The 15,517-nt window shown below is 38.8% G+C and overlaps 1 protein-coding gene and 1 pseudogene across 1 annotated transcript; one reads left to right on the plus strand and one right to left on the minus strand.

The window, feature by feature from the left end:
* Positions 1–2,273: 2,273 nt before the first annotated feature.
* Positions 2,274–9,515, minus strand: LOC101961498 (interferon-gamma-inducible GTPase 10-like). Its single transcript, XM_013365485.4, is given in 3 exon segments — positions 2,274–3,432; positions 3,434–3,727; positions 9,317–9,515. Coding segments are annotated over 2 exon segments (1,302 nt in total). The 5' UTR covers positions 3,707–3,727; positions 9,317–9,515; the 3' UTR covers positions 2,274–2,403.
* LOC144367166 (arrestin domain-containing protein 4 pseudogene) lies at positions 6,114–14,851 on the plus strand (annotated as a pseudogene).
* Positions 14,852–15,517: the final 666 nt, after the last annotated feature.

The raw sequence follows: 15,517 nt of genomic DNA on the forward strand, positions 1-15,517 counted from the left end.
TCTTTTAATTTTTTTTCTTTAAAATTTTGAGACAGGGTCTTGCTAAGTTGCTTGGGGCCTCAGTAAGGTGCTGAGGTTGGTCTTGAACTTGTAATTCTCTTTTCTTAGCCTATGGAGTCTGGGATTACAGATGTGCACCAGCATTTCCACTTACATTTGGATCTCTTGTCTGTTGTTCTGAATGTCTTGTTACTTAATGACATTAAACTAATTGCTTTTTTTGGGCTTTATCCTAATGTGTATAATACATTCACAGTAAAGCAATATCATTGTTATTATTATAAATATTGCTACTGATAAAAGTGTAAGTTTTATTTTATCATTGTCTCTGTTCTTGGAATATATTCTACTAGAAATTTACTTTCATATTAGTATGTATATTTTTTGGTGCTGGGGATTGAACTCAGGCCCTTGTATGTGCAAGGGAAGCACTCTACCAACTGAGCTATATCCCCAGGCCTCATATGAAAATATTTTATAATCTTAAAATAACTTATATTTGGGTCTGGGGATGTGGCTCAAGCAGTAGCGCGCTCGCCTGGCATGCGTGCGGCCCGGATTCGATCCTCAGCACCACATACCACAAAGATGTTGTGTCCGCTGAGAACTAAAAAATAAATATTAAAAAAAATAACTTATATTTGGTTATGCCAACCACCTTAATTTTTTTCATATTATTTTCTATTTCATAAATATTGTTTTTAAAGGTTAATTATTCAGCTGTTTAGGTATATAAAACTTTAGCATGGTTCCAAGATATAGTAAGCTAAAGTGAAATGTAGCTTTTACTACTGTCCCTCTACTCAGTATGATCCTTTCCCTTAAAGGTTATTAAATTTGATTTCTGAGGATTTGTTATTCTTTAAGGTATGTTGAAGGCATATTCATATTTTGAACTTTCTTGGATTGGCAGTGACATTCCATATACATATTTCTATATCTTGATTTTTGTACTTAACAGTCTGTTCTGAAGATGACATCTTAGCAATATAGAAGATATTCCTCACTCCCTGGTATGGTTGTCAAGGCTTCTATTTTATGGATGTACAATTCCCTACTAGAATATTTGAATAGTTTACGGTATTTCCTATTTCAAATAGTGCCATATTTAATAACTTCAAGCAAATACCCTTTTCAACTTTATCTAACTTTTATGACAGGTTGTTCAAAGTAGGACCACTGAGTCAATGTGTAAATATATATGTTAAATATATATAAACATATGTAATATATGTGTAATTCCCCAGCTTAATTATAGACCATGTGATTTTTTGTATCTTTTTTTATTGATACCAGAAGAGTAAAACAAAATTAAATTTTCACTCAAAATTAAACTTTGTAAGTTTTCCAAATCTAATATGTGAGAAATTATATCTAGGTGTAGATTCTGTTTCTAATTAACATTTCTCTTATCAGATGAGAGACGGAACATCTTTTCATATGTTTAGGGAATTTAAAGAAAACATTTATTTTTTAGTTGTAGTTGGACATAATGTCTTTATTTTATTTATTTATTTTTATGTGTTGCTGAGGATCGAACCCAGGGCCTAGCCGTGCTAGGCAAGTGCTCTACTGCTGAGCCACAAACCCAGCCCTGTTTAAGGAATTTTGTATTTCTTTTTATTTCTACTTATTTTTTTTTATTTCTATCCTCTTTTCTCTTATTCCATTTCAACTTCAGGCACACAATGATCTTTGTTAACAACCAAGGAGTAGTTAGGCCTCCAGCATGCACACCCTTGGACCAAGTTCCTATCTTGTGCACTTACCCTTGTAATAAAGTACTTTAGATGAAAGTTTTGTATAGCTAATGTTTCTCAGTCATTCCCATTACACAATACCCAACTCACTCTTTTTGTAAAAAATATTTTTTTTAATTGTGGATGGACATAATGCCTTTATTTATTTATTTTTATGTGGTGCTGAGGATCGAACCTGGTGCCTCCCATGTGCCAGGCAAGGGCTCTGACACTGAGCCACAACCCTAGCCCCCAACTTACTCTTTTTATGTATTCACCAAATAAAATGGTAATCCTAAAAGAAACAAGAAAGATATGAGTCAACATTAATTGGCTGATAAATGATCAGAATGATACCTTTTTAGCCAAATATTGGGAACTCTAAAAAACATGCTATGTAAAAAAATTGTTCAAAAAATTTTTTGGAAGATATGCTATGTGTCCAGAAACTTCACTGTGCCCAATAATTTCAATGAGCCTTTCCTGGGTACAAATAACCAGCACACAGAGATATTCTCTTTTCTTAGCACACAATTCCAGATTCCTGTACTTTATTTTGCCAAGAAGGATCATATCCAAGAATATTGCAGCCTGGCCATGATGCTTCAAGAGATCCTTAAGCCATCTCTTCAGTCTGCAGTGCCATGAAAACACTGAGGTAAAGTCAGGGGCTCTCTGCTTCACTTACCCCATTTTTAAAGCTCTGCTCAGAGATCTCTGAGTCTGTGAAAAGAACTTCCCTTTTAAGGAGAACTTTAGCATCACTGACCACAGTGTCAAGGAAATAAGTTTGTAAATAGAAGACCTTTCTAAAGTAAAGACCAGTGGCAAGGAATCCTCCAGTGACTGAGCAAACTTTCTCAATATATGTCAGTATTTTTTCCCCTAAGGATTCATCCCTGTCAACTGAGAGCAAATGGGGAGATTTAATGTTTGCCTTGAGTTCCTGCATGGATACTTGGAAATCCTTAGCCATATTTTCCAGTGATGCATCATCCAGCCCAAAGTAAGATCTGTAGAGGGTTAAGGTCTCCTTTAACTTCTCTATATCATTATCATTGATTAATCCCATCATAGGAATGGTAGCTGATGCTCCAGCCTTTAGGGCCTCCAGCCAGACCATCTGCTTCAGGGAATCTCTCTTCCGATCAATGGCAGCCTCAGTAACACTTGGCAGGCATTGCATGAAGATGTAGCGCTTGTGAGCGGGCAGCTCCTTCAGAAGAGTGGTCTCCAGGTTAGGGAAGTCATAGTCAGACACGTGAACGCTAGAGACTAAGAAGACTTGAGCACCATTTATATTGTTATCTTTCAGGTGTTTGAGACAGTCATCTCGAATCTTTTGCAGGAGCTTGTCCCTATTGAAGGATTTAGGTGTGCATATTTTCTGATTGTATATATCACTATCGATTTTTGTTCGAACGAAGTAAAACTGCTTGTTCATTTTTGCAATGGCTTTGGCCAGGTGTGCATCATTTTCTTTGAAGCGTGTAGAAGAGATGATAATGAAAAAATCATACTCACCAAACATCATTTTCTTCAGGTACTTTCGTGGTTGGAAGTTAGTGGTCCCAATCCCAGGAAGGTCCCATATTATCACGTTAGGAAGCTTTGGGTGTTGATATCGAGTTCTCTCCATGGTTGTCTCCACCACCCCAGTGGCAGCTGCATCTTTTTCTTCATGCCCCACCCCCCCGCAAGGCATTGATGAATGTGGACTTCCCTGCTCCACTCTCCCCTGTCACTGCAATGTTCAGTGGGGCATTCTGGATGTTTTTCAATGCATCGTTAATTGCAGAAACAGTTTTCTGAATATTCCCCTCATCCAGGTGTGACTGAATTGAAGCAATGGTTTCTGGAGAGAGGATTTTGCTTTCCATCTTGAAAGTCTTAAAAAACTTGTCACAGCTGAAGGTAAAATCTTGAGCCTCTTTATTAGGGGTTGTGGAGGAGGATGCCTGACCCATGGCTGTGAGAAGTAGAGGGCACTAGTGGGAGGACAGAAGTGAGAAGTTCAAAGAGTTAGCACAGTAGGGAAGATCTTGATTTTGCTGTTAAGGTAAAACAGAACTTCAGCCCTAGTCCCACATTATGACTGGGGAAACGATCTCTTTCTATTCATGTATGTTGCCAGGATTTCTGGCCTACATGTTAAGTTTGCTCTTAGCAAGCCTCTTTCCTTATCTTGTCCTGCTCATTTTGATGAAGAGATTCTTCATTATTTTCAAGGTCTTATTTTTCTATAGAAACTTTCCTGCCAAGGCTATTCATTTTTAATGTTTTTTAGTTATTGATAGACCTTTATTTATTTATACGCAGTGCTGAGAATTGAACCCAGTGCCTCACACATGTCAGGCAAAAGTGTGCTAATGCTGAGCCATAGCCCAGCCCCAGGCTATTCTTTATTGATCTTATTTTAGCTATTTTTTAAATAAAAATAATATTTGCACATATAAGCAGTGAAACAAGGTAAAGATGAAACTACCAACCTGTGCTTCCCCCTATAGGGTGGCTATAACTGACTTCAAGACTTATAATGTAAACCAATGGAACAGAATAAAGAGTCCATAAACATCTCTCTCTTTATTTATGTATATATGTATATATTTATGTATGTATGTATATATATATATATATATATATATACACACACACACACATCTCAATAACAGTTTAGAGTGTTCATATATATCAATCGATATTTTACAAAGGAATAAAGGCAACTCAATGGAACACAGATAATATTTTCAACAAAACAGTTGGAAAAAGTGGACAAGCATGACAGTGAATTTATTTATTTATTTAATTTTTTGATATTATTTATTTATTTATTTATTTTTATTGTTGGTTGTTCAAAAAACATTACATAGTTCTTGACATATCATATTTCACACTTTGATTCAAGTGGGTTGTGAACTCCCATTTTTACCCCATATACAGATTGCAGAATCACATCAGTTACACTTCCATTGATTTACATATTGCCATACTAGTGTCTGTTGTATTCTGCTGCCTTTCCTATCCTCTACTATCCCCCCTCCCCTCCCCTCCCCTCTTCTCTCTCTACCCCCTCTACTGTAATTCATTTCTCCCCCTTTTATTATTTTTCCCTTTCCCCTCACTTCCTCTTGTATGTAATTTTGTATAACCCTGAGGGTCTCCTTCCATTTCCATGCAATTTCCCTTCTCTCTCACTTTCCCTCCCACCTCTCATCTCTGTTTAATATTAATCTTCTTCTCATGCTCTTCGTCCCTACTCTGTTCTTAGTTACTCTCCTTATATCAAAGAAGACATTTGGCATTTGTTTTTTAGGGATTGGCTGGCTTCACTTAGCATAATCTGCTCTAATGCCATCCATTTCCCTCCAAATTCTATGATTTTGTCATTTTTTAATGCAGAGTAATACTCCATTGTGTATAAATGCCACAACTTTTTTTATCCATTCATCTATTGAAGGGCATCTAGGTTGATTCCACAGTCTTGTGAATTGTGAATTGTGCTGCTATGAACATCGATGTAGCAGTGTCCCTGTAGCATGCTCTTTTTAGGTCTTTAGGGAATAGACCGAGAAGGGGAATAGCTGGGTCAAATGGTGGTTCCATTCCCAGCTTTCCAAGAAATCTCCATACTGCTTTCCAAATTGGTTGCACCAATTTGCAGTCCTACCAACAATGAACAAGTGTATCCTTTTCCCCACATCCTCGCCAGCAATTGTTGTTGTTTGACTTCCTAATGGCTGCCAATCTTACTGGAGTGAGATGGTATCTTAGGGTGGTTTTGATTTGCATTTCTCTGACTGCTAGCGATGTTGAGCATTTTTTCATGTACTTGTTGATTGATTGTAATGACAGTGAATTTAGACACAGAATTTATGCCCTCCACAAAAATTTACTCAAAATATAGCATGCAAAACCATAAAAACCTTGAAAGATGGCATAGGAGAAAACCTAGATCACCTTGGTATGGCAATGACTTTTTAGAATCAACACAACAAAATAATCCATATTAGAAATAATTGATAATCTGGGATTCATTAAAGTTATAACTTCTCTATGAAAGGTGATATTAGGAGAATGAAATTTTCTCCCCACACTGGGAGAAAAGTACTTACAAAAAACACACCTGGTAGAGGACTATTTTCTAAACTACACGAAGAACCCTTAAAATTAACAATAAGAAAACAGATAACACCATTAAACAATGAGTCAAAGACCTTAACAAAAACCTCATCAAAGAAAGTCTATGGATAACAAAAAATCAAATAAAAAATAGACTCCACATCATACATTATCAGAGAAAAACAAATTAAAACATTAATTTTGTACCACTACATACTAGAATGACCAAATCTGAAACACTGACACTATTAAATGATGGCAAAAGTGTGGACCATCAAGAACTCTCCTTTACTACAGGTAGGAATGCAAAATGTACATCTGTTTTGGAAGACGGCTTGGTATACTCAACATACATGTTCCTTGATATTTACCCAAAGGAACTGAAAATATTTGTTCAAACAAAAACCTGTACATGGGTGTTTCTAGAAGCTTTATTCATGACTGTCAAAACTTGGAAACAACCAGGATGAGTTTCAGTAGGTGAGTGGATTAATAAACTATGGAATATTTAAAAAAATGGAATACTATTCAGTACTAAAAAGAAATGAGCTATTAAGCAATTAAAAGATGTTGAGAAGCTTAAATCTTAAATGTGTAATACTGAGCAAAAGAAGACACTCTAAAAAAGGCTACATATTGTTTGATTTCAATCTATAGATGAAAGGTCAAATTTGGAAAAAGTCAGAAGAGCAGTGGTTGCCAGGAGCTTCAGTGGGTATGAAAAGGCACAAAGGATTTTTAGGGCACTAAAAATATTTGGAATGATACTATAAAAGTGAATATATGCCATTATACATCTGTCCAAATCTTTGGCATGTAGAATAGTAGGAACCAAGAGCAACCTTAGTTGCATTGTGGTTTGGATCTGGAATGTTCCCTAAAGGCATATTTGTTGATGGTTTTGTCCTCAATGCAGCAATGTTCAGAGGTGGAGCTTTTGAGAGGTGATGGAATGATGAGGGCTCTGACCTCATCATGGATTAGTTCATTTATGGATTCATAGCTAATGTGCTATTGGATGATGGTAGAAAATTTAAGAGGTGGGCCTAGCTGGAAAAAGTAGGTCATTGGGAGACATGAACTTGAAGGGTGTATTTTGTACCTGCCCCCTTCCTCTCTCTCTCTCTGCTTCCTGGAAGCCATTAAGTGAGCAGCTTTGCTCTTCCAAGTCTCCCCTTCCATAACATTATTCCTCCCCAGAGGTCCAGAAATTACAGATCTAAATTTCCATGAGATGAAACCTCTGAAACCATGAGACAAAATATTTTTTGTATTTTAAGTTGATTTTCTCAGATGTTTTACCACAGTAATAGAAAGTTGACTAACACAGGGTGATTATAATGTGTCAATGAACAAATGTGTCAGTTGTAACAAACATATCAACTTGGTGTGTATGTGAGTGTGTGGGGGGGTTATAATGGGGCATGCTATGCATATGAAGGATCAGTGAGTATTTGGGAACTGTTTGTATTTTAATTTTTCTGTAAACTAAAACTTGTCTAAAAAGGAAGTTAAAAATTAAGAAGAAAATATGCAAACATGCTAGACTATACGCTTATGATTTTCTAAGACTCTACCCCCTCACCTACCTCTAGCTGTTGTGTAAAACAGGCCCACGATGAGGGAGGAAGATCAGATACCTGGGGACTGACTAGTGTAGAAAGTGTCATCAGTAGAAGAGATGGTGTGATCAAAGACTATAGGAGGGGCTGAAGTGGGTCTTGTACAAAGTCAGCCATGCCATGGAGGTGCCTCTGTCACCCTTCCTAATATCAATGGAATTAACCTGGTTCTGGAGTCCTAGATATTTTTGATTAAAGAACATGTATACCTTGAGACAAGGCACCAGATGAAATCACACATCCAGAGCTTAATAGGATGAATAATGTGCAAGACCAATATATTGAATGCAATAGAGAGAAAGGGCAGAATTTTTAGACTACAAACCAAGGCACCTCAACTCAGGGTGGGATGTCTGAGAGGAAGGCAGGTCAAATAGATGCCATCTGGTTGCAAGTGAGAGTTTAGGCACATCCTTTAGGAGCTCGCTGGAAGTCATTTAATACAGTCCAGGAGGAGAGAAAATGGCAATAATAATCCTGGAAGAAACTTTTCTGAGCAGATATTCAAGATCTGGATTGGTGTACATATAATTAGAGATGGCAAGCATTCTGCATGGAAGAATGGAGATGTCTGACTTGTCATTGGGTGAGTGGAAAGGTATCAGCCACTTATGGGCATGGTGTTAGTACTTTGACTGCTTGGCATAATTTTTTTTCACATACATGAGAGGGTAAATCTTGAGGATCTAGTAGTGTATGAGTGCCAACCCATTGCTGTGTAGAAAGCAGCCCATCCTGCACCCTCCTCTGGAATATATAAGGTCTGGCAAAATACAGAATGAGTAAAGTGAGTTTTGAAGTGGAAAACACAGCCAGAGACTTGAAGAGGATCCAACAGAGTGAAACATGAGTTCTCAACAGATGTTGATTTGGACTAGTGCATTTATAGAGGATGCCAGAGCAAATAATACAGGATGTCATACATATTCATGGAGATAGGTTCTGAGTAATTGAGCAGATAGAGACTGGGACCCCAGTGACAGAGGCTGAAGGGTATGCAGATGTAGACATCAAACTTCTGTGTCCTGAGAAACTTTCAACACACAAAAGCCATGTGCTCTTGTTTGTTTTCTGCTGCAGTAGTTGGGTGGTAGTAGCTGGGGCAGAGCACTATATAGAATTGTTATGACCTTGTCTTCCAGCTATTCAGAGTGTGTTTACTGAGTGTAAGCAGGGAAGAAATAAGAGGGAATATGGAAATATACATTAAATAAACCTAACATGTGCATCTGTACATACATTCCTCACTTCATCCTAACAGCCCTATAAGGACCTTATAATAATTTTCATCTTCAAGTTATGGAAAAAAGAAACAGAGGATGAGAGACTAGTAGAGTCCTGCCTGCCATTAGCAAAGCTCAGAACTGGGATTCAGAGTGAAACTCCTCCTTCCAAGCGCAGAGCTCTTGCATAGAGGCAAAGATCAAGACCACAATTTGGTAAGGAGAGGTACAGTCAGGGATGAAATGAAGACCTAAGAGCTTCTGTGTTTCTATGTTTACATGATATGCCCATTCTTCAGAGTGAGAAGTATTTGGATATTAGATGAAGAATGTCAGATTTCAGATGTTGTCAGTGAAAATCAATATCTATTGGCATCCTGACTTTACATGGTCCTTCTACAGTGCAGAGGAATGAAGCTTGCTTGTGACTGGCCTCTGAAAATGTCTCACATATTTAAATTCTCTGAATGGCTTATAGCTGTTCATCAACCATCCGCCTTTTAGCCTTTAAGTCCATGGCACTCATATGGAGCAACAAGGCGGTCCCACTCTCAGAAACACAGATTTAAGAAAATTTTTAAGCTGTATTAATTCCAAAATATTTTCTACTCACCAGTTTCTTGGAGAAAAGGTGTCACAGTTGAGCTCCTTGTGCTCTACCGAAAGATCAGAAAAAGCTGGGTTTGAAGAAGGGCATCCCTGAAGCCCAACACAGAAAATAACTTTTGTGTAGACCTGTTATCCCCTGGCAGTCCTGGTCCTGTGTGCTTCTGTGGCTACCACAGATAAAAATGGGCTGGACTTAACCTTGGGCTGTATGGAAGGAGCTGTGAGGCTTAAATTATCTTTGGGGTTTGTCCTGCCCTCCCAGGAATTGGACCAATAGCACAGAAGGAAGAAGTCCACAATGGGAGAGCAGAATTTCCAGGAACAGAAAAGTGAAACCAAATTTCTGTAATCTTCTTTTCCCAGCAGTAAACCCTTTGCCGGGCATTGAAAGTGAAAGATGGGTGGCCAGGGATTTTGCAAGCTTTTTGGAATGATAGCTGAGGGAAAGGCACAGGATAACCCAGGCACTGGGTCTTCACAGTGACTGAGGAGGGATCACTCCAACCAACCCCTGGCTTCAGAGATCATCCAAATCTGGACTTATAAAACATAATCCAGAGTCCTGGGCAAATGTTACTTATGTCCTGCCTATGAACTCCACAACCAGCCTCTATGTAGTAAATAATAGGTCTGCTCTATGTCCTTGGTCCCTAGTGCAGAGTTTTAAAATCCCTAGGAATTTTCAGTGACCAGAGGATCTTTGTTAATCTATTGTGGGTTCCTTGGGATTCTACATAGAAAGAAAAAATTAACCAAGGAGCTCAGGTTCAATAATTCACTAGAATAACTCAGAAATCAGAAAAGTGTTATACTTACAGTTCCAGTTATATTATAAAGGGCACACATAGGGCAAAGTATGGAAGGAAGCACAGAGCTTCCATCCTTTCCCCAGGGAATCAGAGCACAGCACCTTGTGAACACATTGCCTGGAAAGCTCCAGAGGCTGCATTGGTTAAATTGATTAAATCATTGACAATTTGATTGGTCACAATCACAAAGCTGATTCCTTTACCTCCCTGGCGATTGTCACTCCCTAAATATAACCCTCTAATGATTTGGTTGATTTTTCTAGTGACCAGTCTTCATCTTGAAACATGTAGGGACATACAAAAAAGTTTTATATTGTTTGAATACAGACTATGATAATTTACGTGATATGTGCATATTTTAAACTTTAAAATAGAAATTAGAGCCAGCGGTGGTAGCACACACCTGTAAACCCAGTGGCTTGAGAAGTGGAGTCAGGAGGATTGCAAGTTCAAAGCCAGCCTCAGCAAAAGCAAGACGCTAAGCAACTCAGTGAGATCCTGTTTAATAAAATACAAAATAGGGTTAAGGATGTGGCTCAGAGTTCAATCCCTGGTTATCCCCCACCCCCCAAAAAAGTAGAAATTAAAAGCTAGAATATGAGTTATTAAGCCAATAGAAAGCAAAAATGGAGTAAAATTATAATTATTTAATTTTAAAAATGACAGGAGACAAGGATAAAGGAATAAAAAGCAAATGGAAAAACAAACAAGGAGAAGGTAAATACAAATTTCAGATATAAGTACTTGCATTAAATGTCAATAAAGTGACTATGCCAATTAAAAGTAGAAAGAAATTGTCAAAATGCTTGGGAATTCAAGAACGTACTACACTGCTTATTTCCATGCATCTTGTACAAATATAGATAAGTTTAAAAATAAAATGATGGAAAATACATATGAGCCAATGTTTAATCATAAAGTCTTGAAAAATATGTTTCAGAATAGAATATTACTTGGAATAAAGAGGGGCATTTAAAGGTTAGGGATGTAGTTCAGTGACAGAGTATGCACTTAGCATGTACAGGCCTGTGGTTCTATCTTAGCAACAGTATCAGCAGTGGTGGAAGCAGCAGCAGCAGTAGCAGCAGCAGCAGCAGCAGCATTAGCACCACCAACAACAAAGAGGGACATTTGATTATAATAAAAGGAGCAGTTGAGAAACTGTTATCCTTTCATTTGGTCATAATTAAAATATCAGTTGAGCATAGACATGCAACAATAATAGAATTTCAAAATACTTGAAGCAAAAGTGTCATAAGTATAAGGAAAAATTACACAAATCCTCAAATGCATTCCTCTGTCATTAATTGGTTATATAAGTAAACAAAAATTCAGTAAGGCTGTAAAAGACTTGAAGGCAGATAAACTAATTTGACCAAATTGGCATATATAAAAATATTAAGAAACTACAGAGTACAATTTATTTTTAATTACAGGAGAAACTTTTATTCCAATAGATAATATGCTGGTGTACAAAACAAGTCTCATAATTTTGAAAGGATCCAAATTGGGGACCCTTAAATGTGCATGGTGCTTTTTTTCTCACAAATTTTAAAATTCTTTCTTTGTTTTGTGTTTTGGCAGTTTGGCTATATAATAGAAAATTATAAATATATTTTCTTGTCATGTCTATTTGAGGTCAGATAAGCCTCCTTTACATGGATGTCTGTATATTTTCCAGAATTAGGAAAGTTTTCTACTATTTTATCATTAAATAGATTTTCTATGACCTTAACTCTTTTCTTCTCATCTTCAGATATTCTAAGAAATATAGATTTGTTCATTTTTTAATGGTGATCAAGATATCTTGAATGCTTTCTTCATTCTTTTTTTTCTTTTCTTTTTCTTTTTTGTTTCACTGGAACATTTTTCAAAATGTTGTAATTCACTAAAAATTGTCTTAAATTCAGAGATTCTTCTGCTTTATCTATTATTTTATGGAGGCTTTCAACTGAAGTTCTTATTTGACTTATTGAGCTCTTCATTTCCAAGATTTCTCTTTTTCAAGATTTTTATGTCTTTGCTAAATTTCTCCTTCATATCCTCTAGTCTATCTAATTTCATTTAACTATTTCCTTGTATCCCCTTGGATCTCACTGAGCTATTATAATCATTCTTTTAAATTCTGGGTGCTCACTCTGTGGCTACTCCTGAAGTAGGTATGGTATCCTCTACTTGGTGGTGAGGTATTCCTCAGGCCCTATTGATGCTACTAATATGGGACTCTGACATGGGTGGTGCCAGCAATATAGAAGGGCATAAATAACTGCTGTTGGCCCAGAAGTTGCATGGGGAGAGGTGATGATGAGAATTTCAGCACCAAGTCTGTGGTCCCAATACCCAATACTGACATCAGTGTGTGGTTAGAGAAAGTGCAGAGGTGGGGAATCATGGAACTCCTTTTTGCTACTTGGGTAGCAATGCCTGCCTGTGAGCTGAACCTCAGACATAGTCCCCTTTGGTCAAACATACATAAGTGGGGTGATATCTGTCTCCTTGGCGCCTTCAGCTGTAGGAGTGAGAACATGGCTACAGTCAGACAAAATTATTCTTAACTCCTCCAGCTGTACACTGCCAGGGCAGAATGATATCAGGAGCACCAGAGTTTCTCAAGGCTCCTGTACACAGGACAGGAACAGAAACCATAGTATTGCCTCCCAGACCTATTGGTAAGTTGCACCTGAGCATGGCAGAGTGGGGAGATATGAGGGTAACTGTATGGTCACCTATCTTCAGTCCTGGCACTGGCAGGAATCCACAGGTGTCTGACCATGCCCCTATCTCAGAGGACAATTTCCCTCATCTCCTGTTTATCAAGGACAGTGCCTTCCATTCCTTTCTGTGTCATAACATCTGTCTCCTACAGTGCAAAGTATCCAGTGAGCTTGGTTTGGAATCACTCTGCTGGATATGGATGAATTTGTGAGGCAGCTACTACTCAATTCCAAGTCAGTGCTGTGGTATCTGTGTGGGGTCCCAAATATGTAGAGGTTTCTGACCCCAAGAGCAGTTTAAATTCAGACAATAGAACCCTTTTCAAGATGGTTCCTAGCTAGTGTCATGGAGGTTTGCCAGGAGGTGATATGAGATCTTTCCCCAAAGCGAAGTTACTGTATAGATTTCAGTCACAACGGTGTGGTGGAATATGTCTGTAATTCCAGGCTCTTGGGGAGGCTGAGTCAGCAGGATCCTAAGCTTGAGGCTAGCCCCAGCAATTTAGAGAGACCCTGTCTCAAAATAAAATATAAAGAGGGTTGGGGATGTATCTCAGTGTTTAGGCACTCCTGGGTTCAATCTCCTGTACTCCCTGCAGCAAAGGAAAAAAAAAAAAAGTCCAAGTTAGGTTTGTTAAAGAGCCAGGTCCCCAGGTGGATTGGTGCTTCGTGGGGCACCGCACAGCGGCCTCCAGGGGCCCTTGGCGTGTGGCAGGCGCCCTTCACCGCAGCTGTCGCTGGCCGGAGGGGAGGAGAGGCGGGGACTATGGTGGCCTTGGGTTTCTAAGGCTGGTGAAAAGCCTGGTCTGGTGTTAGAAGATAGCTCAAGGGCTGCTACTCCAGCGCCGAGACCATGGCCGGGCACTTGCGCTGGAGGCTGCTGAACTTGGAACTTGTGGCTCTACCTGCACTACGCCTGGAGGCCCAAGGTCGTGCCACCGCCATCCGGGGCCCCAGTGTAAGCGCCCGCATCTCGGTTGGCTGTGCGACTACAGCTGCGGTATGGATTGCCTGTGCGAACCCCCTGCTAGTAAAACTATCATTTTAGTGCAGCCTTGAAAACATGAATTTCCATTTTGCTTTCAACTTCCATCTGAATCTTTGGTAACCTCTTTACTGGGAAAAAGGGAAGCATTCAGTACTGTGTGAAGGCAGTTTTGGAATGACCCAAGATACCAGATCAGGTGTAAAACGAGAACTCAAGGTTGTTAGTCATGTGGATGTCAACGCACCAGCATTATTGACTCCTGTGTTGAGAAAATGGTTGGCTGTTGGTTTCTTTTTTTCACTTTTCGTTCAGTCTTGCTGATGCTGAAATTGAAAAAAAAGGGATACTGTAATGGAGAAGCTATTCCAATCTATGAAGAAATAGAGAATTGTTCTTCTCCTCTGATTGCCAAAGCACCTGTTTTTCCAAACCCAAATTTGGCTATTTGGCTAGTAGGAAAACAAAGACTATCTGTCACATGATTGCCAGTGCGTGAGGAAACCACATAGCATCTGGGAGTACTGACACTTTGAATGAGAAAATTCTCAAAATCCCACCTGTTACTCCATCCATCCTGGATTTCTGCATAATCCTTAGCTGTATACATTCACATTCCTGGTGCTAAAAAATTGATGCTCGAGCATCAATCAGTTATTGGCACATTCCCTATAATGGTTTTGGCAGTAGAAACTCCAGCGTTGGCAGCCAGTTTATCATGAATATGAGCTAGTTGACACTGATCCTGCCAGAACAGCCTGCAGCACCACCAAATTATGTAAATGTGGTATAAAAGGAAGTATTCTTTAGATAGGTTCCTCCTTACCCTCCAGCTACCTGACTGTGAGGGAGAAGCATGCTATCCTATGTTTGCCTGCATATAAGAATTCTAGCTTCAGTAACTTTATTCAAAGGTTGGTCCATGGCCTCCTGATGTAGAAGACACTGAGCCTGTTTCCTTCATTCTCTATACTTCAGAAATCACTGTGTTCATCATCAAATTAGAATATTGCTTCTTTCCCTTGCCTTAATGAGGGTGAGGAAAAGAAGACTAACTTAAGACATAAGAATAGGAGAATATTCCAGTGGAGCAATAGGATGATTGCGCGAGTTTATATGATGGTCATATGTCTCCTTTGAAAAATGGGGTGAAGATGAAAAAAGTTGGAGAATGTAATGGAAGTCCTGGTGATGGCAGAGTAAGTGAAGGAGTACTTGTGCTGACCTGAGCAGAGGGAGTCTGGAATTGGTGGGAACTCTGTGTGAGCATGCCTTTAAGAAGGCTTGTCAATGTAGAATGGAAGAAAGGTGTCCTGAACTTAAGGCAACCATGGATTCACTGGGAAGAGTTGCGGAGAGCCAAGCAGCATAGAAGTGTATGTGTGAATGGGAAAATGACCTACTCTAAATACAAAGTGAGGCCCTCAGGTTTTAGCGTCTTCCTGATTTCTTTCCATATTTCTCACTGATGTGAGCTGCTTCCCTCTGCCACACTCTCCCACCATGATGTTCAGCCTTACCTTGAACCCTGAGGAATGGAGCTGGCCTTCTATGGACTAAGACCTCTGATACCATGAACCCCTCAAATAAACCTTTCATCCTTTACAATTGTACTAGTGGGGTCCTTTAGTCACAGCAGCAAAAAGCTGACTAAAACAGTTATTAATCATAAATAATTTTTATTCCTTGTCATTTTG

This window comes from Ictidomys tridecemlineatus, chromosome 1 (assembly GCF_052094955.1).
Source record: "Ictidomys tridecemlineatus isolate mIctTri1 chromosome 1, mIctTri1.hap1, whole genome shotgun sequence".
NCBI lineage: Eukaryota > Metazoa > Chordata > Mammalia > Rodentia > Sciuridae > Ictidomys > Ictidomys tridecemlineatus.